At 34.3% G+C, this 25,755-nt stretch overlaps 1 protein-coding gene across 7 annotated transcripts in view; it reads left to right on the top strand.

The window, feature by feature from the left end:
- Window positions 1-25,755, top strand: part of NEO1 (neogenin 1) — a 222,214-nt gene that overhangs the window by 64,163 nt on the left and 132,296 nt on the right. For all 7 annotated transcript variants that reach the window (XM_039856685.1, XM_039856683.1, XM_039856681.1 and 4 more), the window contains exons 2-4: window positions 8,323-8,640; window positions 14,063-14,338; window positions 17,223-17,376. In XM_039856685.1, coding sequence (XP_039712619.1) covers window positions 8,323-8,640; window positions 14,063-14,338; window positions 17,223-17,376 — 748 coding nt within the window. The remainder of the gene's footprint in view (window positions 1-8,322; window positions 8,641-14,062; window positions 14,339-17,222; window positions 17,377-25,755) is intronic.

Here is a 25,755-nt window from a genome sequence, read left to right as displayed (position 1 = left end):
AGTTTTGTTATCAAGTCTTCCTTTCTTTTGTTACTATAATTCATTGAAATGAAATGGAAAATCCAACAGCTTTGCAAATAGCAATGAGTTAATGAAATATTTATCATTATTAAAAACCCCAAAAGATTGCAAAAGATTGAGGGCTGCAGTAGACTGGGTTGTTGCCTTTATCTTTGTAAACCTGCAAATACTTCTCAACCATAAAAGCCTATATATGTAATTGTAGCAGTTATACAGAACATTAGCATATGAAGTAGAAGTGATCTTGAATATTCATGTTTATGGTATGTCCAGTTCATAGTTATTTAGAATATTTCAAATTGGATAACTATCCATATTATATTAGGTCAAAGTAACTGTATTGAAGTTTTGCAGAGAAGATACCCTGTTTAAAAAGAACTTGACAATTTACTATGATAAAACATTTTGTACTCAGAATACTAGTGAAGTATTGCCTATGATAGAAAAAGATGACATTACTTAACCATCAAAGAAGTATTGAATTACAGTGTAAAACAGTGGCATGATTCAGATCTTTAGATTGCACCTCTGGGTTAATTTTCACATTATATTATCATTGAACCCATATTTTCATCATGCAATATAAAAAAGTGGAACCGAAAAATACTCTCGTTTTAGAAATTCAAAAGACTTTGCATCATGTATTAGGTGAAATGTCTTACTCGTAGAAGAGTCTTCTGGCCATAAATAACAGAAAGTTGCTTATAAGATGTTTTCATGAAAGTTCTATATAGTTAATGTGAAATTTCTTAAATTTTCTCATCTAGCAAAGTGAAAAATGACCGATACAAATTTCCTCCTATTTTAAGCTGAAATATAAATATTGCTAATATTGTTGGTATTTTTAACATACTTTTTTAAGAATTTCCAGGTAACTGTTCAGAACATCAGTAATATTGTTCGCAGCTTAATCAGATTGTACCACTTTTCTTGCCGATCAAGTAGAAATTATAAAATATTAATTATTTATGACATTTTAAAAAGTCATATTAAAACATTTTTACAAAGGACATTTCTGAAATCATCTGAATATAAAATTTTTGAGACTGAGGCTGATCTTCAAAAAAACAGTGGAGATGTAATGTTCTGCAAAGTCTCTACGAATCACAAACACTTAATTCCATCTTGGCCCAGTCACCTTTCTGACCTGTAGGATCCTGAAAAGGATACAAAAAATAAACAAGCAAAACACAGAAACAAACCAGTATACAAATAGCAAGTAGCAATGACAAACTAGGGTCATTTTAATATTCTCTTGTAGTCTAGCCTTCCAGTGGGGAAGATAGGCCTTAAATACAGACAGACAAAGTTAATTGCTGAGAAGAGCACATAAAGGACAGAATAGAAGACCAGGACCTTTTCTGAGATGGTTTTCAGAGAAGATTTCTGTGGAAGTGACAGTTGGGTTGAAACATGAAGGATGAGAAGAAGCTAGCTGTGTGTGTAACGGAAGAGTAGGTGCAGAGTGAGTGTTGAGGGGGAGGGGACAGCAGATGCAGACTTTAATTTGGGAAAACATGGCTTGTTCAAGACATTGAAAAATGTGGCCAGAGTTTATTGAGTTAGAGGGAGTGTGATGTGAGATTAGGTTGTGGAGAGGCAGGAACCAGATCCTATAGCCCATTTGAATGCCGTGGTTATGAATTTGGATTTTATGTTAGCTATAGTGGGGAGCTATTGAAAGATTAGAGAAGATGATTATACTCGGGTTTCAGGATCACTTAACATTATTTTACATGTAATTATCAAATGTAATTAAAAGTAAAAAAAATGAATCCATGTTATAATTATTAATTATAATTATATTAATTATATTAATCCATGCATAACAATTTCTAAAATGTGATTGGTGAAAAGTAAGGTGCTAGATATTAGTGATTTGGGGGCAAAATTGTAGGCTTTTGTACTATGAGTAGTTACTATTTATTGAGGACCTATTATCTGTCAAGCAATGAGGCAGGTGCTTTACACATATCTTCACAGAAATTTCCTCAAAAGGAACGCATTATTTTTCCTATTTTATAGGGGAGAAAATTTTAAACACAGAGAAATAAACTAGCATAGCAGAGTTAGGATTCAAAACCATGTCTTCCTGACTTCATTTTCCAAGTTTTTTTTCACTATGACTGTGTTTTGGGAAGGAGGAAAGTTGAAAATTGAGGATGAAGAAAGCACTCTTATAATAAATGTTTATTGAATGAATGAATTCAGATATTTTTCATTTTGGGCAATGCTTGGGAAGGTAGATGCTGTAAATTAGAACAAACAATTGATTTTTTTGTATTAGGGCATTATCCTGAAAAAGAATTTCGGATCCAGGTTTGATTAGAAGTTGACATTTGCTGTTCTTATGGTATATCTGTACCATAAAAATTTTTGAAAGCATGTATGTATATCATACAATTTAAATACTTCACATAATATTAACAACTAACACGTATGAAATCCTCAGGAAAGGAATTCTGTATGCTCAGTAGATACAGTTTTTGGAGGAATTAGGTGTGCAGGGCGGAAAGAGGCTTGCGCTCTGGAGCTGGGAGCACTAATTGTTATGTAGCAAAACAGCGAGAAAACATTTGTTAACTCTTAAGTGTTGCCTGTTCTTTTTTAATAACAAGAATATATTTTGTTGGGCCCTTTGTAAAATCATTTTAACTTTGAAATTTTTAAACTTTTTGATTATAAATGGAGAACTTGAAGCAAGAAAGCTTGAGCTATATGGTGATAAATAGTGGACACCAAAAGATCAGGAAGAATGAAATGTAAGATTTAGAGACTGATTGGGACAGGATGGTCAAAAGTAACATTATTAAGGAGTAAAAGACATATGAAGTCCTTTGACATTAGTCTCTTAGCTTATAACGAAGAGATAATTTTCTTTGTATGAATAACATTAGACAGAATGCTAATATTTGTAGATGTTTACAATGCTTGTTTATTCTTCTGTTCTGCATTTCTACTATCAAACTTTGAATCTCTTTGGGCAATAAGATAGATTTCATTTTATTACTGCCAATATTCAAATACTATACATTGTTTTTTTTTCTGGGTACAGTAAAATTTAGAATTCTTATTGGCCACACAGTTGAGTTGTGCAGTAAATGATATGATTTGTTGATAATTGAGGGTGGGGGGATTACAACTGAAATAAGTTCCCTGTGGCTATTTTCCTTTCATAATATGCAGTTCTATCAAGAAGTGTGAAATAGTCTATCAAAAGCTGAGGAATAGTCTGTCAGGAAGTGAGAGCTGTTCCATTAGGAAGTGAGAAATTTGCAGAGATCGGGGAATGTAGAAGAGATCGGACAGGATCGTTAAGCCTGTTTCAGAATAATTTGTATAGTCATAGTAAACTAAAATTAAGCAAACTTAAGTGAATAGAGAATCAGGACCCTGGTAAGATGTAAGGACAATTTCTAGACAAAGTCAGCCAAGGAGTGAGTGTCTGTAACTCTTCGACTGTGACAAAGGAAAAGTGGTTCAAGAACATGGTGATAGATCTTTTAAAAAATAATCTTGTTTACAACAAGGAATTAGTCACTGATAACAACAAAACTTTTTTTTGTTACTAAAAATAAAAAGATGAAAAGAAGAATGCATAAGCAATTGTTCTTATTAAAAAATGTAAACAGTAAAAAAATCCATGGAGTAAAAAATACTCCCTGTATGCTCTACATCAGCAGCTCAATCCCAGGGAGAAAGAACTGTTTACTGTGGAGTATTTATTCTTCTAGACTTTTTCCTATGTATTTACATTTAAATTTATGCATACACGTATATATGTATGCATATATATTTTAATGTAAGCAGTACTATAAAGTAGTACACATACTTTGAAATTTGAAAAATTTTTATATAGCATACATATATATCTTTACAATCTTTCAACCTCAATATATGAATATACTCCAGATTTTTCATATTGTCCCCTTCCTGTGCAAACTGTATATAAAAGTCAAAAGAGCTTTTTTTTTCTGCTTAAATAAACAATAGTACTTCTTACATGAAATATTCAGACAATACCAAAGGTGAATGAAAAAAGTAAAGATCAACTGAAATCCCGAACCCCGAGGAAATTCTCATTTTGGTGACTTAGTTTTTTAAATGTATCCTTTTAGGTGTAAATAGACATATACTCACATCTACCACATAAATAAGTATAATATTTATAAATGAGTGCACACAAGTTTATTTTTATCACAAAATTATTCTAAATGTGCTTGAGTATTTTTATCTCCCTTTCTCACTCCCACCCCAGCTTCCTCCCATTCTTACCCTCCCAGCTACCATGGTGACAACCCGGTACACACTTTCTTACCTTTCTCAATGTCCATACAATCATATACCTATGAAATTATATAATTTACACTTGTCTGCATTGTTCATTTTTCACAGAACTCAATCTAGACTATTTGAAACATAGTTCACTCATTTTTTGCTGGCTAAATATCCTAAGGCAGGACTCGGTAAACTACAGACAATGTATAGCCTGTTTTTGTAAATAAAGTTTTATTGGAACTCAGCCTCACCCATTTTTCTATTGAGTAGTGTGACCTTTTAAATTCTTTATCTGTTTTAGGTAATTTATTTCCCCCCAATCTTATCTGTCTTTTGCTTTGTTATATTTTGCCGTAAAAGTTGCTTTTTTTAAACAAAAAATTTAATTTAAACACAATGAAATGAAGCCTATATCTTTTTCAGCTTTGAGGTTCTCTATTTTGATTTAAAAGGTTGCCTGACTTAAGGGTTATCCCTGTATTTTCCTAAAATTTTTATTATGCAATTTTTTCATAGGTATGAAATGTGTGTGTGTGTAGCATCACAGTATAGTGTGGTTAAGATCATAGACTCTGATTCTATTATTTACTGCCTCTGTTCCCCCGGACAATTTACAGTTTTCTCCTCTTAACTGGGAATGATAATAGTACCAATCTTATAACAGTGGTTACTATGTGGAGAATGTTTAGAACTCTCAGTGATGGATACATATGAAACTCATGTTGTGGGTAGGCATCTCATTTTTCTCATATATGGATAACCAGTTGTCCTTGTAACATTTACTGAGTAGTTCATTCTTTAACTCAATCGATGTATATTAAGTTTCCAAATACACATAATTCTGTTTTGGAGCTCTCTAGCCTGTTATGTGGCTCTGTTTATTCCTGTTTTAGAGCCAGAGTAGCTTAATTACTGTAGCTTTCTAAATACTGATGAGTGCAGTCCCTTTACTTTATTCTTCTAAATTATTGTGGCTCTTTTGGCTTTCTTTGCTCTTCTATATAGTTTTTAAAAAACATCAAAATTTACAAAATACTGTTCGTTAATAAACTTCATCATGGAAGAGAGTGATATTAATTGGGTGGTTTTGGAATGGAACCTGTGGTCTCATTAATATTTTAAGCACTGGAAGTTTTTAGAAGTTGTCTGGTTATATAATTTAAAGATTACTACCATCCACTGTGCTAGGTGGGCATTGGGAATATAGTGAATAAAAACACTGTAGAAAGATAGATTGTAAGCCTGTAGTTTCCATACTGTACCCTGAAATACCTCAGAGAACTCCCCAGGCATATTTCAAATTTCCTGGGAAACATACCAACATCTGTTGGGCACCATGCAAACTTCTAGGCCAGGGTAGTTCACAGTTTTAACAATGGACTGTGCTTCCTTCATTTTGATGCTGCGATATCTTTGTGAAATTGGGTTTTTGGTGGTTGCTGTGATGAAAAGCAAGTACCATGCAAAATCATTGTGGAACAGGAAGTGAGAATGGTAGTGTCCAATGTGATTTCAAGGTTTGAGAAGTTGTGCAATGCCCAGTAGGTTCACACATACCATAATAATTTACTGGTTATTTAAAAATGAAATTAAAATATTTCTCAATCTATGTGTATTATTTCAAAAGGGTACTAACTTGTTAATGCGAAATATTTATCATTTGTTTGAACCTATTAAATAGAACTGTTATGTATTCATTTTAGCATAGGGAATTTGTGAAAAAAAATTACTAAGAAAATAAGGGCACTAAGAGCTGAGAAAGTCGAGGAACCTCTCTCCCTTAACAAAGTATTACAAATATTTAAAGATTAAGAACATTTGAAATGCTACTTATGTATTGTATGCCATGCCTGCTTATAACAGGGCAAACACCATTTTTGAGAAAATGATGTTTAAGCTGAGCTTCAGGTTGAAGATGAAGAGTTAACTTGGAGAAGAGAGGTGGTGGGAATAGCTTGTGAGAGGAGGTCAGGAGCTCTGGGGGACTGACCTTAGAGGGCAGCAGGCCTTAGAGGGTGAGGGTGATACAAGGTCAGGGTGGAGCTGGAAAGCAGGCAGAGGCCAGGTCACAGTGACTGCAAGTTCAGTTAAGGAGTTCTTTTAGATTGTTTTGTAAAAGGCAATGTCAAGCCTTTGAGGGATTTTAAGTGAAGAGAGAATATCTTACTGTACTGCCTGCTTACTGTGAGAGAATAAAATACAAAGGTACTATACATAAATATTTAAGTAGCACTGTATTCAAAGTAATATTGAGTGGATATTTTCTGTAAAATTTTGAAATGCCTTGATTTTCAAAGGCATTTGTAAATTTGCCTGAGTGATTTTTTTTCTTAATTTTTTTGAACACATGTACTCTTGTTCAACTTGGTTGATATTGATATGGACTTTTAAAATGAAATTAACTCAAGCAAAATAGAATGTTAAACTGTAAAACATTTACATTGGTATAATTTTTTTCAAATGGCAAAAACAATTTTCTGAATTTTAAAATTACATGTTTTATTAATATATTTAATAAAATATTTTAAGTTGTTAATTCAGATATTTTATTGCCAACCCAATACATTTATCTCTTTTAAGTTTATGAGTTATTTAAATCTGGGCGGTGTAAAAAAGATTTAATACTATTACAGGAAAGATAGAAAAGTGATTTCTCTTATTTTAGCTATCATTTTGTTCTGCTGTGGTTTATATTTTGATTTATTTTACTATAGTGCCAGTAAATTAATGCAATATTTTATAATAAGCACATTACTGCAGGTTACTTCAGAAAAATTTCTAAGCTCATTTTCAAGAGTTTTAAAACTGGAAGAATTAATTTCATATTCATCAAATGGGGATGGAAATCCCCCTTGTGGTGTTTGGGAAAGCATGTTTGGTCTGTTTGTAATTTACTTATCATTGTAAGTGTTGAAAATGTTAAAACAAGTGAATATTATTTTCTTCCCTCTGCCAGTGTGTTTTGTATTTATTTAGAACCATTCTTTACTGTTCATTAAGAATTAGTGTCATCCTTTAATTGATAATGTAAATAAGTTACAAAGATAGGAGAGTGTAGATATATTTGAAAAACAATCTTTATTTCATTTATTTGCCTAAGCCTCACTGATTGTTCACATGAAGAAATCCAGTTATAACTTGAGTTGTTCTCAAGGTAATTGGTCAGTAGTTTTCTTGAAGAAAAGAGATAAAGCTTTAAAATGGAAAGCTCACTCTGGCTTAGAATATAAGGTTTATATCAAATATTTTCTTTAAAGTATGTTCGTTCCATGCTCAAAGAACTAGCCAAGTACTTAGAAAAATTGAACTGATACCTCTTGTGCTCTTTACACTAGAATGAATTCTAGAAGACTGAATGGAAACCACAAAAGCACTAGCATAAAACAAAGCTGAAATTTTAAATAATCTTATGATAAGACTTTTTAATGTATAACAGATTTAATTTTATGGAGTTAAAATTTATTTTCTTATGACAAAAATCATAGTCAAAATGTAAAAAAGAATATTTGTAAAACATGATAACTATACCGGAGTTTGCTTTTAAGTCAATAGGATGAATATACCACTAGAAAAATGGACAAATTGTATGTATAGTGAGTTTATGAAATATAGCCCGTAAACATAGAAAAGATGCCTTATTAACAAAGAATCATTTCAATTTTCTACCTCCATTATGTTTCATAGAACATTTTGCTTTAAATACAGTAATTTTAAATATTTATAAATCCCATTGTATGGTTTGAAATAAAGCTTTTATTAGATATTCCTACCATCTTACAAGAGTTGATTTTCTCAGCTAGCACGGTCTTTTTTCCTAATGTTCTTCTAAATCAGTCAAATTTTGATTTCCTAGTAAAAATAACTTTTATTTATTAGATATCATAGTGAAATGACTGTATTTATGTATCATACCCAAAGAGCATAACCATTTATGAATAATTTTTGGACATACTATATTTTCTTAAAGAAATAGTAGAAGAAAATTTTGCTTAACTTTGTTCTATTTCTTTATTATTTTTGTAGGATCCAGCATTCGAACATTCACTCCATTTTATTTCCTGGTGGAACCAGTGGATACACTCTCAGTTAGAGGCTCTTCTGTTATATTAAATTGTTCAGCATATTCTGAGCCTTCCCCAAAAATTGAATGGAAAAAAGATGGAACTTTTTTAAACTTAGTATCAGATGATCGTCGCCAGCTTCTCCCCGATGGATCTTTATTTATCAGCAATGTGGTGCATTCCAAACACAATAAACCTGATGAAGGTTATTACCAGTGTGTGGCCACTATCGAGAGTCTTGGAACTATTGTCAGCAGAACAGCCAAGCTTACAATAGCAGGTAAGTTTTTTAAAGTTATTTATTTATATTTTCAATGTTTTATAAAGGGTAAATCTTGATAAAAGCAGCATTATCCTAGAATTTTCATTTAACTGGTAACAGATGTGCCCATTTAACAAGTATCAGTTGAGCATGTATTATGTAGGGCTTGCTCGGTGTTGTAGGGAATAAGCATTTTCCCACTTTCTGATGATTTAGATAGCTTAAGGATGCTATCAGAAGTACTGAACTTGGAAATGACAGAGGACGTTGTGTAGGAAAATTGAGTCACTTTGATTGCTAACTTTTATCTTATCCAGTGTAACCATTTAGTATGGGTTTGTAAAACTTGTAGCATAGCCAGAATCTTGGTTCCTTTATATCTTAACCAAGGAAATGACAGTTAATTGGATAAATTATTTAAAAATCTGTAGGATATATAAAGGTGAAGGATAGAAAGTTTTAAAGAGAGAAACATTCATTTCCTTTTAGAGCATACTTATTTGAAGAATGATGGAAAGTGTAGGAAAAATTAAGGCTCTCGAAGTAAGATCTGGTTCCTAAGTGAGTCATACTTGTTTTGTAGTAGACACTGGTGTTCCTCAGTATTTCTTCATTTGAATACCAGATTAAGTAGTTAAATTTTGTTAAGGTTCACTTTGTACAAAATGGTATTACCTTTAAGTCTTATATTTTATACTCACCTTTGTGAAATGTTAACATGTGAAAAAACAAGTATAACTAGCTTCTCATTTCATTTCCACTCCTGGTTCATGCTCCCCATCTCGTGCTCACTCCAGGATGTATTTGCTCATTCATTCAGAACATGATGGCTCTTTTTCTCTTTGGAGCCAAATGCTCAACGTTGAATTAGTGATGTAAAGTGTGATGTAAAGCCACTGTAGTTATTCCATAATCACAGACTGAGGTTGAGAAAGTGAAAGAAGAAATAAATCAGTCTTTTTGACAATTTGCCTTTTCTCTTTTTTCTCCTTTTAAAAATGTATTTGGCAGGCTTTCTACAACATACAAGTTAGCATTATGACTTCCCCTATAATGTCACTTAGGTCAGCTTCTGTGTATCATTTATGTTCTTAAACTGGGCTTTAATTTTGACTACTTGCTCTCAGCTGTCCCCACATCCAATCACCAAATCCAGTGAATTCTTGCTTCCTAATTTCTCTGTACTTGATCCATATTCTCTTTCCTGAGTCTACTCTTTGTCATCTCTTACCATAGCTTTGTAACTGCTGCCTCATTGTTTTCCTCCTCCAATCTGTTCTCTTTCTCTTCCTTAAGTGGCTCTCCAGTAACGACATCAGGTTAATGTCTAAACTCTTTAACAGGCCTCTTGAGTCCTTTCATGAGCTGGCTTCCACTTCTCTAGCTTCATTTCTTATCACTGCACCCTGCCCTTGCCTCTATCACTACTTTCATTCTCTGCCTCTGGCTTTTGCTCATGGCTTCCCCACTGCCTGTTAATTCTGTCCTCCACCTTTCCCTTCTTTCTTCTCCTCTGCTAGGTGTGTCCATTCTTCCTCTTAGCTTTCATATTTTTTAGGAATTGTTTTTTGACCTAATATTTAATTAAACAGGCAGTTTTAATACAGGATGATAAATTCTTTGGCTGCAGACAAGATTCTATAGGAAAGCTGTTTAACCTGCTCTTGGCCTAGGTATCAGGAAGAAATAATGTCCAAGCTAAGAGACGAATAGAAGTTATTCTTAATAGTTACATGGTATTTATCACATAGAAAGATTCTCTTTTTGATGAACAGTTAATGGATAAAAAATTGTTTGCTGTTATAGGCAATATTATTGTGAACAACCTTTTGCAAATCTTTATTTCTATAGAATAGATCACTAGACTTAGCAATTCTACTAATTGCTGGACCATAGGGTATACTTTGTACGTGTTTGTATAATTTAAAAAGATAGCGCTGGACTGTTTGGCAGTTCCTCAAAATCTTATTCAACCATATAGTTACCACATGATTGAGCAATTCCATTCTTGGGTATCTGATACTCAAGAGAAATGAAAAGATATGTTCACAGAACAATATGTACATGAATGTTTATAGTAGCATTGTTCATAATAGCCAGAAAGTGGAAACAACATACATGTCTATTAAGTGAAGAACAGATAACCAAAATGTGATACATTCATGCATAGAATATTATTTGGCAATAAAGAGAAATAAAGTTCTGATATGTACTGCAGCGTGGATAAGCCTTAAAAGCATTATGTTAAGTGAAAGAAGCCAGTCACAAAAGATCATATGTCATATAGCTTCATATATATGAAATGTCCAGAATAGGCAAATATATAGAACCAAAAAGTAGATTGGTGATTTTCTGAGGACGAGGGGATTAAAAGCATGGGGGATGGGGTGGGAAGAAGAGGGTATGGGGAATGGCTACAAGTGACTACAGGGTTTTTTTGGGGGGGATGATGAAGATGTTCTAAAATTGGATTATAGTGATGATTGCACAACTCTACATGTAATAAGACCATTGAATTGTGTACTTTAAATGGTAAACTTTACAGTATATATATGGTATGTCAATAAAACTATTTTTTTTTTAAAAAGGTACTGCCAAATTTCCATTCTAAAAGACTATTGGTTGGAGTTCTTTGATTGCAAGCAGTAGAAACTGATTCTGGTCAGTCAAGCAAGAAGGGGAATTTTTGAAAGAACACTAAGTAGATAGTTCATAGAATTAAATATGAGAGGTCTTTTTCTGTGGATCTCATTTCTCCACAGCATAAAATTGTTTTACTGCCTCGGCTATAGGTGTTTTGTGCTCAGTGGTGGGGAACCGGGTGGTCTAACTACAGACATTATCAATTCCTTCTTGGCAGCCCCATTCCCACTCTCTTTTTTCCTGCAGTTCTCCAGAGGCAGCAGGACAAACTGGCCTCCTGCTTGTTGAGCACAGGATGCTGCAGCATCTTCTGCGTTACTGTCATTTACTGGTTCCTCCATCTGCTTTCTCTGTTCATAAACTCTTTGAAATTTCTTGTCTGCCAGTTCCCCGTATGTTGTTGTGGATTTATGTTTTTTTTTAAATTACTCATTTTCATAAGACCTAAGGAGGGAGAATATTTTGACTTTTAAAAAATAGAACTAGCTCTTGGTTTTATATCAGATTCCTTTTTTCCCTTTTGTTAGTTTCTGTGCTTATCTTTATTTCCTTTCTTCTAATTTCTTGGTTTCTGAGAAGTAGATATTTGGTTAATTTATCTTTATTTCTTTTCTCCAAAAATCCCTTTGAAACAAGAAATAAAAATTTGTAGCACAGCTAGATGAACTGTAAATGTATATCATTTACATATAGACTAATTAACCATCAAAAACAGAAGACCCGGATTGTTTCTAATAATTTAATATGTTAGTCTTTATTGTTTTTTTACTTCTTTGTTTTTCATTTTATTTTATTTTATTATTAGTTTCAAGTATACAATACATTGGTTAGACGTTTATATAGTTTATGAAATGATCCTCCCGATTACTCTATCACCCATCTGGCTCTGCACATAGCCATTACATTATTGCTGACTGCATTCCCTATGCCATGCTCTCCATCCCCAATACTGTCTCAACTACTAATTTGTACTTCTTTAACCCTTCACCCTTTTCTCCCTTTGTTAGTCTTTAAAGAAACATTTTATTGTATTCTGAGCATGTCAGTCACTTTTAGATATTATTAGTCATAATAGTAGCTATGTTTGTTGAGTACTTATGTGCCAGGCAAAATGCTGTATTTGAATTATTTGTTAAGTGTTTAACCTTTTTAACAACCCCATGAGGCCTGTTACTGTTATCATTTTACTGATGGAGAAACTAAGGCTTAGAGGTTAAGCAACTTGCCAGTGTCACAGTCATGAAGTTGTGGAGCTGGGATTCGGATTCAGATTATATGACTCCAGAACTCATGCTCTCAACCACTGTATTTTGTGGCATCTATAATCTATGACTGCATTTTTTGGTTAATATTTTATTTTGAAATAATTTCAAACTTATGGAATCATTGCAAGAATTAAGAATCTCATTATAGTCTTCACTCAGATTACCTAATCTGCCTTATCACACACACCGCCCCCCAATATTCACATACCCAAATAAGTTTTTTCTGAATGGTATCCTGAACCATTAAGATTAATTTGTAGACATTACCCCTACCTAAATACTTCCATGTATGTTTTCTAAAAGCTCAGACATTCTCCTAAATAACCATCCTTCAATTTTAGGAAAGTAACCATAATACAATACGACCATTTAATCCATAGATACCATTCATATTTCACTGGTTATATCAGTGTTCTTAATAGCAAAAGAACAAAGTCAGAAACTTACCCCCTTTTCTTTCTGGTCCAGGAGTACACGTTTTACTTAGTAGTTGTATCTCTTTAGATTCTTTCAATCTCAAACCGTTCTTCCTTTTCTTTATCTCATTTTGGGTTTTCTGATTCTCCCCTAAGAATAGATTCAGGTTTTACATTTTGGGGAGGAATATCACAGAAGTGATGTTGTGTTGTTAATGCATCATAAGAGAAAGCATGTGATGTTTTGTTATTACTGGTGATGTTAACTTTCATTACTTAGTTAAGATAGTTTATGCTGTGTTTCTGCACTGAAGTTAATAAGTATTTTGTACTTTTATTAATTTTGGTAAGAGATAATTTAATAATCTGTAAATATCCTATTCCTCATTCAACTTTCACCTATTAGTTTTAGCATTTATTCATGATTCTTTCCTGCATTAATTATCATTATCTCAGATTTAGCCAGAGGAAACTCAGTTTGACTTCTGTGTCCTTTTGATACATCTATATTGTTCTTTGGGTACTTCCTTACTTCCTGTCACAAGACATTCCAGGCTCATCTTGTACTTTCCCTATTCCATTCCTAGAGTCAGCCATTTCTGCAAGGAGCATTGATGCCTTGCAGTAGAGAATGGTAATTAGAAATCAAGATTGGGTCATCATATGTACTCATTGCCACTGGAGTGACATTGATTCTGGACTCTCTCTGAACAGAACTAGGATATGTATATGTGTAATGACTGTGTATGAAATGTATATATATTTCACACATACATTTATATCTCTATATATCTATAATTATGTAATTATATAAAGCTATAAGTTTATACTGATACCTCTATTCTAGTTCAATACCATGGGATTTACTCTATGTTTCTGCTATTTCATATATGTACCTTTCTTCTCTATGAGGAGTCTGACTCCCAACTGTCCCTAACACATTTACTTGTTTGATCTGTAATCCTCTATGTAGTCAATTTTCCAACTCATAGGCCTTTTACTTGACCCTGGTTCCACCATACATGTGGCCACATGGGCCGACTTGCTTCTGGTTCCCATGACTACATTTTAAAGTAATATTTAATTATATATTTCTGCTTTTCCTTTATTGTCCAGGTCTTCCAAGATTTGCCAGCCAACCAGAACCTTCTTCAGTTTATGCTGGAAACAGTGCAATTCTGAATTGTGAGGTTAATGCAGATTTGGCCCTATTCGTGAGATGGGAACACAACAGGCAACCTCTTCTTCTGGATGATAGAGTTATCAAACTTCCAAGTGGAACACTGGTTATCAGCAACACAACTGAAGGAGATGGGGGACTTTATCGCTGCATAGTTGAAAGTGGTGGGCCACCAAAATACAGTGATGAAGCTGAATTAAAAGTTCTTTCAGGTATTAATTTATTATCAGAACTGATGGTTTTATGTTTATTGATGGGTAAAAATTATTCTGTTAGAGTTTTTAAAATAAATACTATTAAATAGTGTGGCGTGGTATATTAATGTCAGCATAAGGAGTCTGTTTCTTACAAAAAGGAAAAAGAAGAAAACATACCAAAAAGATCCACTCTTTAGTGAATGAATTTATCAGTAAAAATTTATCAAGCTCTTAAATATATTCAGTATGTATAGCATTCTTCTTGACCAAATAAACATTAGCTCTGTGTCTTTTATCAAGCCTCCCCACAATAGGATAATTATTATAGTTCTTTTACTTCCCTGTAATAGGATAGTTTTTATGGTAGGTCTTTTTACTTGTAAAAATCGGAGATTCACTCAGGCTAGTTCATATAAGGGACAGGCGGACTGGTAACTGTCAATACAGCAGCTCTCGAGACACTGGTAAGCAAGCATTGTTGGATCTTTATAATACTCCCCCTGCCCCCACTTTTAATGTAAACTCACCTCTTCTTTCTGTCTTTCCTTCTTTTTCTGGGTTCTCACTCTTTCTGCTCCGACTGGCTTTCCTCATAATGTGTTATGTGTATCTTTTCTTAAATGTGTAACTTCTTACTCATAACTTCCTCTCACTTGCAGCTCTTCATATTTGATATTTCATGACCTTTCAGCTTCTGTTCCCACTACTAGGTGCCTGATTCCACATTTCTTATTTTAAATGTGAGTTTATGACTATAATTTGACCACCCCCACGTTGTGTGGGCAGAGTTTTTCTATAAGATAACTACATAGGTCCATTTTTACCCCATGGATTGGCTGGCAAAGTGAGACCTATATGATGAGCAGTGATTCTTGAGAGTGTTTCTGATGAGCCTTGAACTGATTTTTTTAAATAGTTTTGTCATCATTTTTTTAAATAGTTTTGTCATCATCATCTTTGCCATTGTCATTCCTATCCCAATGTATTCTCAGCTCAGCAGCCACAGTTATCTTTTAAATGTATATCAGATTGTGCCATATATTTGCTCAGAACATCCTAATGATTTCCCATCTCAAAGTAAATGTTAAGATCTTTGGCTTGTTAGGCTTTATATAATCTTAATTCCACCTCCCTCCCCCATCTGTCTTCCATCTCATACTTTTCTTTTCCTCTGTGATTGTGGCCCCCTTACATTTCTAGAACACTCCAAACATGCTCTTGCTTTAGGGCCTTTCTACTTGCCGATTTTTCTGCCTGGAATCCTCCTCTTCATATATCTGCCTGACTCACTGTCTTTCGCTTGAATATGACTATCAGTGAAGTCTTCCTTGACCACTGTTTAAAACAACAATTTCCCATTCCCCTCGCTCCCTGGTGCTTTTTCTTTCCCCCTTCATTTTACTTTAGAACATAGCACCATCTGACATTACATCTTTTATTTGTCGTTTCTCCCCCTGTTAGTATGTAAGCTCAACAAGGGCTTTTGTCTGATGCCAGAATGGTAACTGGCATTTAGAGGCCAATAAATATTTGTTCAGATTTGTTTCTAACAAAATTCAATTAAATCTAGGTAAATAATTCAAGGTAAAACAAAAGAGAGAGAGAACTATTGCCATATAGCAGTGTCTTCCAGCCTACTTCTTGACTTGCTTCACCATGACAGAGGTCATATTTCTTCTCTATACCCAGGTAGCATTCGAGCAAATCCTCTAAATCAGATCCAGGGAAACAAGCTTCTCAGTGTCAAAGAGTAAGCTATCACTCAGTATCTGCAACAAAAATAAAGTACTGAATATCTTGTTTGCTTAGTGAAGGAGAGCTATGCTTACGAAGTATAATCTTCTTGAATAATACAAACTGCTGATGTATGGAATTTTGGGGAAGACATTGTTTTTGGTGTGTTGGTTATAAGGCACAGGTGTGTTGATCACATACATAGAAGTATGTTTTATGGTTGGTTACAGAGGGAAAAACAGGTTCATGTTAGCCTTAGAAGCAAGTGATTCTCTTGCTGAATGGCTGACTTTTAAAGCCTGAGGCTGTCACTGATTAATTGGCTTTCAAAGCATGTTCACTGAAGAGAGTTGTCCTCACTGATCTCTTACCGGTTACTTGTTACCATGGTTACAGAACTGTCACTATTTGGTTACACAAGTTTAAAGCCAGCTATGGTGGTGGTTACTATGGCTATAGGACATCTTTCTTTTCCTAGGAGTATGGGGACTGGAGTCACATCTCTTTACATGAGAACCATCTTTTTACTCCAGAACCTAACACCAGAAATATCACCCTCAATACATAAGAGAACTCTATCTTTTGCCCATAAGGGTGTGGCTTTTTCATGTGGCCATAAAAGGTAACTATATAAAGTGAACACGCATATAGTGGTAGCCTGATAGTTGCACCATTATAAAATTAAAGGATTGACAGACTAAGTGAACAGATTAAAGAGATGAAACTCAGAAAGATTTTCAGAAGTAACACACAGATATAGGGAAGGAAAGAAAACCTCTTATGATACCCCTGTGAGTGGGGAGGATGCTGCTAAGAGTCTTGAGCTTGCTCAGTCTTTTCTCTACTTTTACCACTTTTTCCTGTCTTTTAAAGTGAAGGCAATTCATGTCAAATCTCCCTTAGTTAACTAGTAAGCACATTGAAGACAGGAGCTATAACTTAACTATCTTTAAGGCCCCAGAGAGCCTAGCACAATGCTTTGCACATAGATGTTATTTAGGAAATGTTTGCCAATTTAAATGGAATTTTCTTGTGTCATTTTTCCTTAAAATATTTATTATATAAAGCCACACAGACCAAGTAGGAGTTTGCCATTCTTCATCATTAAAGTGGTAAAGTGCTTTCTTAGTTATTCTTTTATTTAAAATATTTTTTTTCTTTTTAGATCCTGAGATCACATCAAACTTGGTATTTTTGAAGCAACCTTCTTCCTTAGTCAGAGTCATTGGTCAGAGTGCAGTATTGCCGTGTGTTGCTTCGGGACTTCCTATTCCAACCATTAGATGGATGAAAAATGAGGAGGCACTTGACACAGAAAGGTAATGTTGTCTGTCCAAAAGCCTTTTTCAGCCTTAGGTTGAGACTTGGTCTAATCTTATTTGGGACTATTGATTAATTTAAAAAAATTGATTATTTACTTTATTTTTAAAACATCATTTATCATCCTTAAAATGTTTATATGTTATATATGATTAGGATATTTAAAGAAAAAATGCTCTCAAAATATGGAGGAATAATTATTCCATTTGTTCTTTCTGAGCTGCACTATACTTAGCTTAAGGGCTTGGGACTTCTCTACTTTATTGCAAGGGTTTCTGGTCCTGGGTAGCCTGAGACTCCTTACTCTCTCATATGCGTTTTGTTGATAGTAGTTTTTTCTTTACTCAAACACTAAAAGAAGATGTATTTCTCATCCTTTCGTTTTTGCCTTTTAAAAATAATACCAGCCTTCTTCTATGATCACAAATTCTTCATCTTCCACAACAGCCTTTTCTGTTATCTATCCCATCTCCCTCATTACTTCTTTATGGTCTGGATACTTTTCTCAGTTGTATTCTGACAAGAGAACTGAGGTGGTGGTGATGGAGGTTAGATATACTGTGTTTCCAAAACAGGTTATCTTGTGCCTTGTAAGGTGTTAAGTATATCCCTGACCTCTACCCACTCGATGCCAATAGCACTCCCAAGTTGTGACAACCAAAAATGTTTCTAGAAATTGCCAGATGCCCCTTGGGGGAAAAATCATCCCCAGTTGAGAACCACTATTCTAAAGCAGTGCTGTCCAATAAAGATATGATGCAAGCCATATATATAATTTAAAATTTTCCGTAGGTGCATAAGAAGAGTAAAAAGAAGTACATGTGCAATACTAAATACAATAATAATTTATGCAATGTACCAGTTAAAGTGAAAGTAGTGCTTCCAAAATAATAAAGTTTGTGTTTAGCGCAACTTCAGCTTTTACATTTAAATAAAAATTAAATTAAAAATTCAGTTCCTCAATCATTCTGCCACATTTCAAATGTTAGTAGCCACATGTGGCTAGTGGCTGTCCATTAGGACAGAGCATGTCTGGAGTTTCTCAATTGAATTTTCCAAAGTAAGCAAACAGTCTAAATTTGTTTAGTAACCAAAACATGGAAAGGAATATCTAGTTAGCCTGATGATCAACCTTCAGTGATCAGTGGGGATAATAGAATACAAGCAGATTGTTTCTCACATGTTCCATTAGCAAAACTGATGATATCATTTCCAATATTACCTGATTTCTTTCTCAACACCCATCCAGTTACTTCTTTTACACTTATTTTACTTTCTTTCTTCCCACTCCTTCCCAGCTAAATATGCAAAGAATTTATAAGACCAGGGAACTTTTTTAACATGCTAACAAACACAAGGAACATTAAAATGGGAGATAAAAATTTCAAGCTCTTAGAGAAGAAATTTTTATGGGTTACATGTTAGAACAAAATATCAGGAATAGGAAAACTGAAATAAATTACTTCAAAACCTTTAATATTTTATCATAAAAGGACATTTTGAAGATGTATAAAATACAGAAGTTTGCTTTTTTATATAAGAAATAAAAGTGAGGATTTCTGTGATTCTCATTTGTTTATTTAATAATTATTCAACAAATATTTATTGAATACAGATTATGTTAGGTACTGTGCTAGGTACTGGGAATAGAGAAGTGAACCAAATAAAGTTTTTACTCTTAAAGGACCTCATATTCTAGTGCGGAAGAGTCAGATAGTCATCATATACACATAAAAAATGTCAGTTTACATTAAGTGCTATGAAGAAAATTAAGCAAAGTATGTCATGGGTGTCAGGAGAGGTACAGGTGGGATTGCTATTTTATGCAGTGTGTTAGAGCGTTGTTCTCTTAGTAGACTGATTCTCAGCCAGGTGTCTAGTTGGGTCAGGGGTATAGAAATTATGGTAAGAATATTATATATCTTCCTTTTATGTTACATCAAATTGTTATGTTTGATTTTATTCAAAGATATTTCTGAGGGGAAATGTTTTTTAATTAAATCAAATGTGGATATATATCATGGCTTGTAATATTCCTCTGAATTTTAAGGATAAATTGAGAGACTTTTAAGATTGAGTAGACTGTTTTCTACCTCGATTTCTCTAAGTTTCTTCATACTCAGGTTATGTGGTCGAGAAGTCTGAGAAGCATTGCTTGATATAGCACTGTCACAGGAAGATTCAGAGGAATATAAGAGTAGGACAGTGTTGGCGTTGTTCGCATTGGTATTTCCAGACCCTAGCACAGTGCTTGCATGCAGTGGGGTAGGAAGAGTGGTGACCAATGTATTTTGGTTGAATGCCTGAATGTAGTATAGGAAAATATAAGTGGGACACAAAAGTGCTTCTGGTTAGATATAAGTAGTTAATCAAAATATCAGCCAGAGCCTCATGAGCTATGTACATGGACCTTAGTTAATTGTTTAGACTTTAAATTAGAAAGAAATTTAGAAATTGAAAGAAAAAAGTATCTAGAGATCCAGATAGTACTGAGCTGGCTCTAGTAGAAAATCTTAAATTATTAGACATTTTTTTTGTTACTAATTTTAAGACATCTTTACAAATGAATATTGTAAAACATTACCATAGCTTTTATAAATGTCTTAAGAATTAATATAGTTACTTAATCTTTGGATCAAATTTGTTCAGATTCATACCAAACATAGCTGAAGGGGTAGTGGTGGTGGAAATGTATCCCATTCATTGAGTAGTTTTATTTTAAAAGGAGAGAATCCAGAAAATACAAATGCTGAAGTGCAAGGTGATTGACAGCAAAATGTGATTTAGTAATCAAATAATGTTATGTTTTAGTGGAATGATAGATCAGAATCAAGCCACAAAGGAACAGGTTATTGTTATAAAAATGCTTAATGTTATTATAATAGTAGAAAGATTAGATTTAAAAAACAAGTGGAGGACTTCCTTTCTAGGGAGATGGAGTAGATGTATTTTTCTCTGTTCTTCCTGATAAATACAACTAGAAACCATGGAAATTATATATACAACAAACATAAAAAGACTCTGAAAGACAGAGAAAGATTGACTGGCTAGGGACCTTGGCACCCAAGAGAAAACATGATGATGAGTTCCCTGAGCTTTCTCTTTGCCTCTTGGAAACACCAACAGACACATACAAAAAAGCTCTAACAAAAGTGTGTTCTTTCCAGCCGCAGGACTGGGAAAGGGACAGCCTAGCAAGACAAAAACTGTTAGACTATAATCACTCTTATTCCAGCCAAACACCACAGAAGAAACTGGCCCCACCCTCCCTATGCCAGCAGAGACCAAGTGGGAAGCCTAGACTTCCACCCTCACTTTGTTGTAATGAGATACTTCACCCTCCTTGCTGTATGGTGCTAAGGAGGGAGTCAAGATTTTCATCCCAACCAGGCATTATCGGTGGAGACCACGTGGGGAAGCCTAGACTTTTATCCCACCCCACAGTAAGAGGCACTTCTTCCCTTCCCTACTGGGGTGGTATCAAAGGAGGCCTAGTGGAGAGTCAGAACTTTCACCACTCTGTAGTATTGAGCGCCCCACCCCTACCTCAGCATCAGTGGATGTCATGTGGGGAACAGTAATGAGGCACTTTTGCTGCACCCAGGGGGCAGTATAATTGGAGGCCCAGTACAGAGCCAGAACTCCCAACCTTGCTAAGGAGTAATGAGGAAAATTCTCACCCTGCCCCTTTAGGGATTAATGGAGTAGGGAACCTGGACTTCTACTTCCACCTGACAGTGATGAGGTGGTACCTTCTCTTTCCTCTTCTAGAGCGGTGTGAGAAGAAGCCATCCAAAACAAAAGGCTTAGCGAGATACAGAGTCTCAACATAATACCCCAGATATCCAGATTTCAGTTGAAAATCACTTATCATACTAAGAACCAGGAAAATCTCAAATGAGAAAAGACAACCAGTACATGCCACCATTGAGATGATAGGTTTTAGAATTATTTGACAACGATTTTAAAGCAATTATCATAAAAATGCTACAGTGAGCACTTATGAGCGCACTTGAAGTAAATGAAAAAACAGAATATTTCAGCAAAGAATAGAAAGTCTCATATAGAAGATTTAAAGAAAAACAAAATGGAAATTTTCAAACCTAGACAGGAACCAAAATAAAAAAACTCAGTGGATGAGCTTAATAGCAGATTGAGTAGGACAAAGGAAAGAATCAATGAACCAGAAGAAAAGACACAAATGATAATATTATGACTAAAATAGGGATGCCACTACAGACCCTACAGACATCAAAAGGATAATAAGGGAATACTGTAAACATAGAAATTTGACAACTTAAACAAATCATTGCCTCCAAAATATAAATACCATATCTAACCCAATATGAAATAAATAATTTGAATAGCCTTCTAACTTTTAAGAAGATTGAATTTGTAATTTTAAAACTCTCCAAAAAGAAGTCTTAAGGCCCACATAGTTTCACTAGAGAATTCTACCAACGTTTAAAGAAGTTTTAACATCAATTCTATGCAGTCCCTCTAGAAAATAGAAGGAATTAAAACTAGTATTACCCTGATACCAAAACAGACAAAGACAGTATAAAAAACGGAAAACTACAGACTAGTATCCCCAAACCAATAAACAGAATTCTTAAAATATTAGCAAATAGAATTAAGCAGTATATTAAAAGTTATGTATACCGTGACCAAGTAGGGTTTATTCCAAGGATCTCAAGGCTGGCTTAGTGTTCCAAAATTAATGTAATCCACCCTATTAACAAACTAAAGAAAAAAACCTGCATGATCAAATTAATTGAGAAAAGGCATTTGACAAAATTTAATGCTCATTTATTTTTTAAAAAGCCCTCAAAAATAATTAAGAACATTTTCTAAAAAGAACCCTACAGCTAAATTTATGCTAATGGTAAAAGACAGTACTTTCCCTTTAAGATCAGGAACCAGTTTAGGAAGTTCAGTGTCATAGTGCTGGAAGTTCTAACTCGTTCAATAAGGCAAGAAAAAGAAAAGGCACACAGATTAGAAAGGGAGAAGTAAAACAGTTCCTATTTGCAGAGGATATGTTTGTCTACATAGAAAATCCCAAGGAATCCACAAAAAGCTCTTAGAACTAAGACATGAGTTCAGCAAGATTTCAAGATAAAATTTAAACAAATATCAGTTGTATTTCTGTATATTAGCAGTGAACATGTGAACACTAAAATTACAAATACAATAGCATTTACATTCACTCACACAAAAATGAAATACTTAGGTATAAATCTAACAAAACCTGTTAGGTTTATATGTTAAAAACTGTGAAATGCTAATGAAAGAAATCAAAGAAGATCTAAATGGAGAGACATACTGTGTCCATGAATTGGAAAACTTAACATTGTAAAGATATCAGTTCTCTTCAAATTGATACACAGATTAACTCAATTCCTGTCAAAATCCCAGCAAGATTTTCCATATAGACAAGATTATCCTAAAATTTATATGGAAAAGTAAAAGAATTAGAATAGTTAAAACAGTTTTTTAAGTGAGGAGAATCAGTTTACCTGATTTCAAGACTTAACTGTATAGTTACAGTAATGAAGAGTAGAGAATCCAGATATAGGCCTAAACAAAAATGCCCAACTAAACTTTGACAAAGATGCAAAAGCTATTCAGTGGAAGAAAGATAACCTTTTAGACAAATGCTACTGGAACAGTTAGACACCCAGCCATAGACAAAAAAAATAAACCTCAATCTAAGTCTCATATCTCATATAAAAAATTAACTCAGAATGGAACATGGACCTGAATGTAAAATGCAAAATGGAATTTTAGAAAAATATAGAAAATCAGGATCTAGGTCTAGGCAAAGAGTTCCTAGATTTGACACTAAAGGCACAATCCATAAAAGGAAAAATTGAAAATTGAATTTCATCAAAATTAAAATAACTTGCTCTATGGAAGACCCTGTTAAGAGGATAAAAGGTAAATACATTGTGGGAGAAAATATTTGCAAACCTGTCTATAACAAAGGACTAGTATCTAAAATGTGTAAAGATCTCTCAAAACTCAACAGTAAAAAAAGCATATAACCAAATTGGACCATGGGCAAAAAGCATGAGTAGATGTTTCACTGAAAAAGATATACAGATGGCAGATAAGCACAAGAAAAGTTGTTTAATATCATTAGCCATTAGAGAAATGCAGACTAAAACTGCAATGTGATATCACTACATACCTGTTGAATTAGCTAAAATTTTTAAAAGGGCGGTAACACCAAATGCTGTCAAGGCTCTGGAGAAACGGAATCACTGGTGTGAAATGATACAGCCACTCTGAAAAACTGGCAGTTTCTTAAAACACTTAACATGTGCAACTGCCATATAACCTAACATTTATACTCTTGGGCATTTATTTATCCCACAGAAATGAACTTATGTTCACACAAAAACCTGTCCATGTGCCATTATGGTAACTTTATTCATAATAGTACCAAACTAGAAACAACCCAGATGACCTTCACTGAGTGAATGGTTAAACTATAGTATATCCATACTGTGATTCTGTTTACATAACATTCTTCTTGAAATGACAAAATTACTGAAATGAAGAACAGATTAGTGCTTGCCAGAGGGTGATGAGGAGGTGAGAGTGGAAGGGAGGTGGGTGAGGCTATAAAAGGGCAGTGTGAGGCAGTAGTGATGGAAATGTCAGTATCCTGGTTATGATATTGTACTGCGGTTTTACAGCATGTTACCACTGGAGGAAATTGGGTAAAGGGCACATGGGATGTCTCTGTATTATTTCTTAGAACTTCATGTGAATCTGCACTTACTTCAAAATGAAAAGTTTAAAGAAAAAAAATGAGAGAATAAATTTTGTGCCAGAGCATATGTAAGATGTAACTTTCACCGCCCCTTCCTGTCCTGCTGTTGTGTCTGAGAAGTCCTTTTGTGCTCTATATCTTATTTGTGTTCATCTTCTCCAGCATTTTTATGAATCTTCTTTTTAAATTTCTCTCTCTCCATTGGCTCCTTCTCTTTTGCCTCTAAAAAGACTTACCTCTCTCCCACTCAAATAACAACACACAGAAAACCTGTTAGACAAGCAGTTTTCCTTTGGCTTTCTCCTTCACACATACTGCCCTACCTGAAGAGTCTTCTTTGATATGTTTCTTCCTCAGCTTCTCTATCCAGTTCATCTATCTACAAGATATTATTTTACCTCCTGAATATCTCTGAAATTCATCTATGTTGCTACCACCGTCAGCTGTTCCCTCAATTATTGCAATAGCCTCCTAATTATTCTTCCCACATGTACTCTGGTCTCATTCCAAATGCATCTTCATACTCTTGCCAAACCATTCTTTTCAGATATCATCACATCTCTGTCAGGCTCCTACCCACTTTTAAAAATATTTAATGGATTTCCAGTGTTTTTAGGTTAAAGATTCAAATTCTTAAAATGGCTTTCAAAGCCTTGTGTAGTCTGGCTCCATCCTCATCTTTTTCTTTTTCTCTCTCTTACACCTGTCACACTGGTTATTTTCAGATCCCCAAATACAATGTGATCCTTTCTGCCACAGTTTCTTGTCGTAGGCTGGTCTTTCTTTCTGAAATCTTTTTCTCCTCGTCATTAACTCCTATTCATTCTTCAAATTTCAATTTACGGGATACTTCAGTCAGGAAAATCTCTCTCTAATACCCTGGCAGGTTCTTTTTATATACTACTTTGTAGGATTGTCATTTATGTCTCTTTCCCACTGAGTTGCAGGACAGCACTAATTGTGTTTTTGCTCACCGCTGCATCCCCAGCTACTACCTGACACATAAAGGCACACCAATAGATATTTGTTAACCAAATGAATAAATCCCTCCCCTTATCTTCATCATCCAACTTTTTTTATAAGAGTGGTCAGTACTTTTTGCCTTCTCTTTACCCCATCATTGCTGCTATAGTTCATCTCTTTCTCTTTAATTCTGCACCATTACAGTAACTTTACAACCAAACATCCCGTTTCTAGTCTTTTCCCCACTCCTCTTGTTTCTTCAATAAATCTGATCATGTTATTCATCTGCTTAAAGTCTTCCCTTTTGGCCAAAAAAATAGGTCTCCTTAGCAAACCAGGCTCTCCTAGACTGACTCCAGTTACTGAGAGAGAGAAAGAGAGAGAGAGAGACTGAGAAGAGAGACAGAGAGAGAACAGAAACAGAGACACAGACACAGACACACACACACACACACACACACACTCACTCACTCACTCACTCACTCACTCACTCAGCCATACTCAACCAACTTGGGTCCATTGACTATGCCTACTTTTTCACACATTATTTCCTTTGCCTGCATATTTGAAATTTGAAGTTCTAAAGACTTGGCTTGCCATGTTACTATAAGCCATCATATAGTTTTGTAAACAA

This window comes from Pteropus medius, unplaced genomic scaffold (genome assembly GCF_902729225.1).
Source record: "Pteropus medius unplaced genomic scaffold, Ma_sr-lr_union100, whole genome shotgun sequence".
Taxonomy (NCBI): Eukaryota; Metazoa; Chordata; class Mammalia; order Chiroptera; family Pteropodidae; genus Pteropus; species Pteropus medius.
The sequence above is the reverse complement of the archived record's forward strand: the minus strand, read 5'-3'. Positions and strand labels throughout refer to the sequence as shown.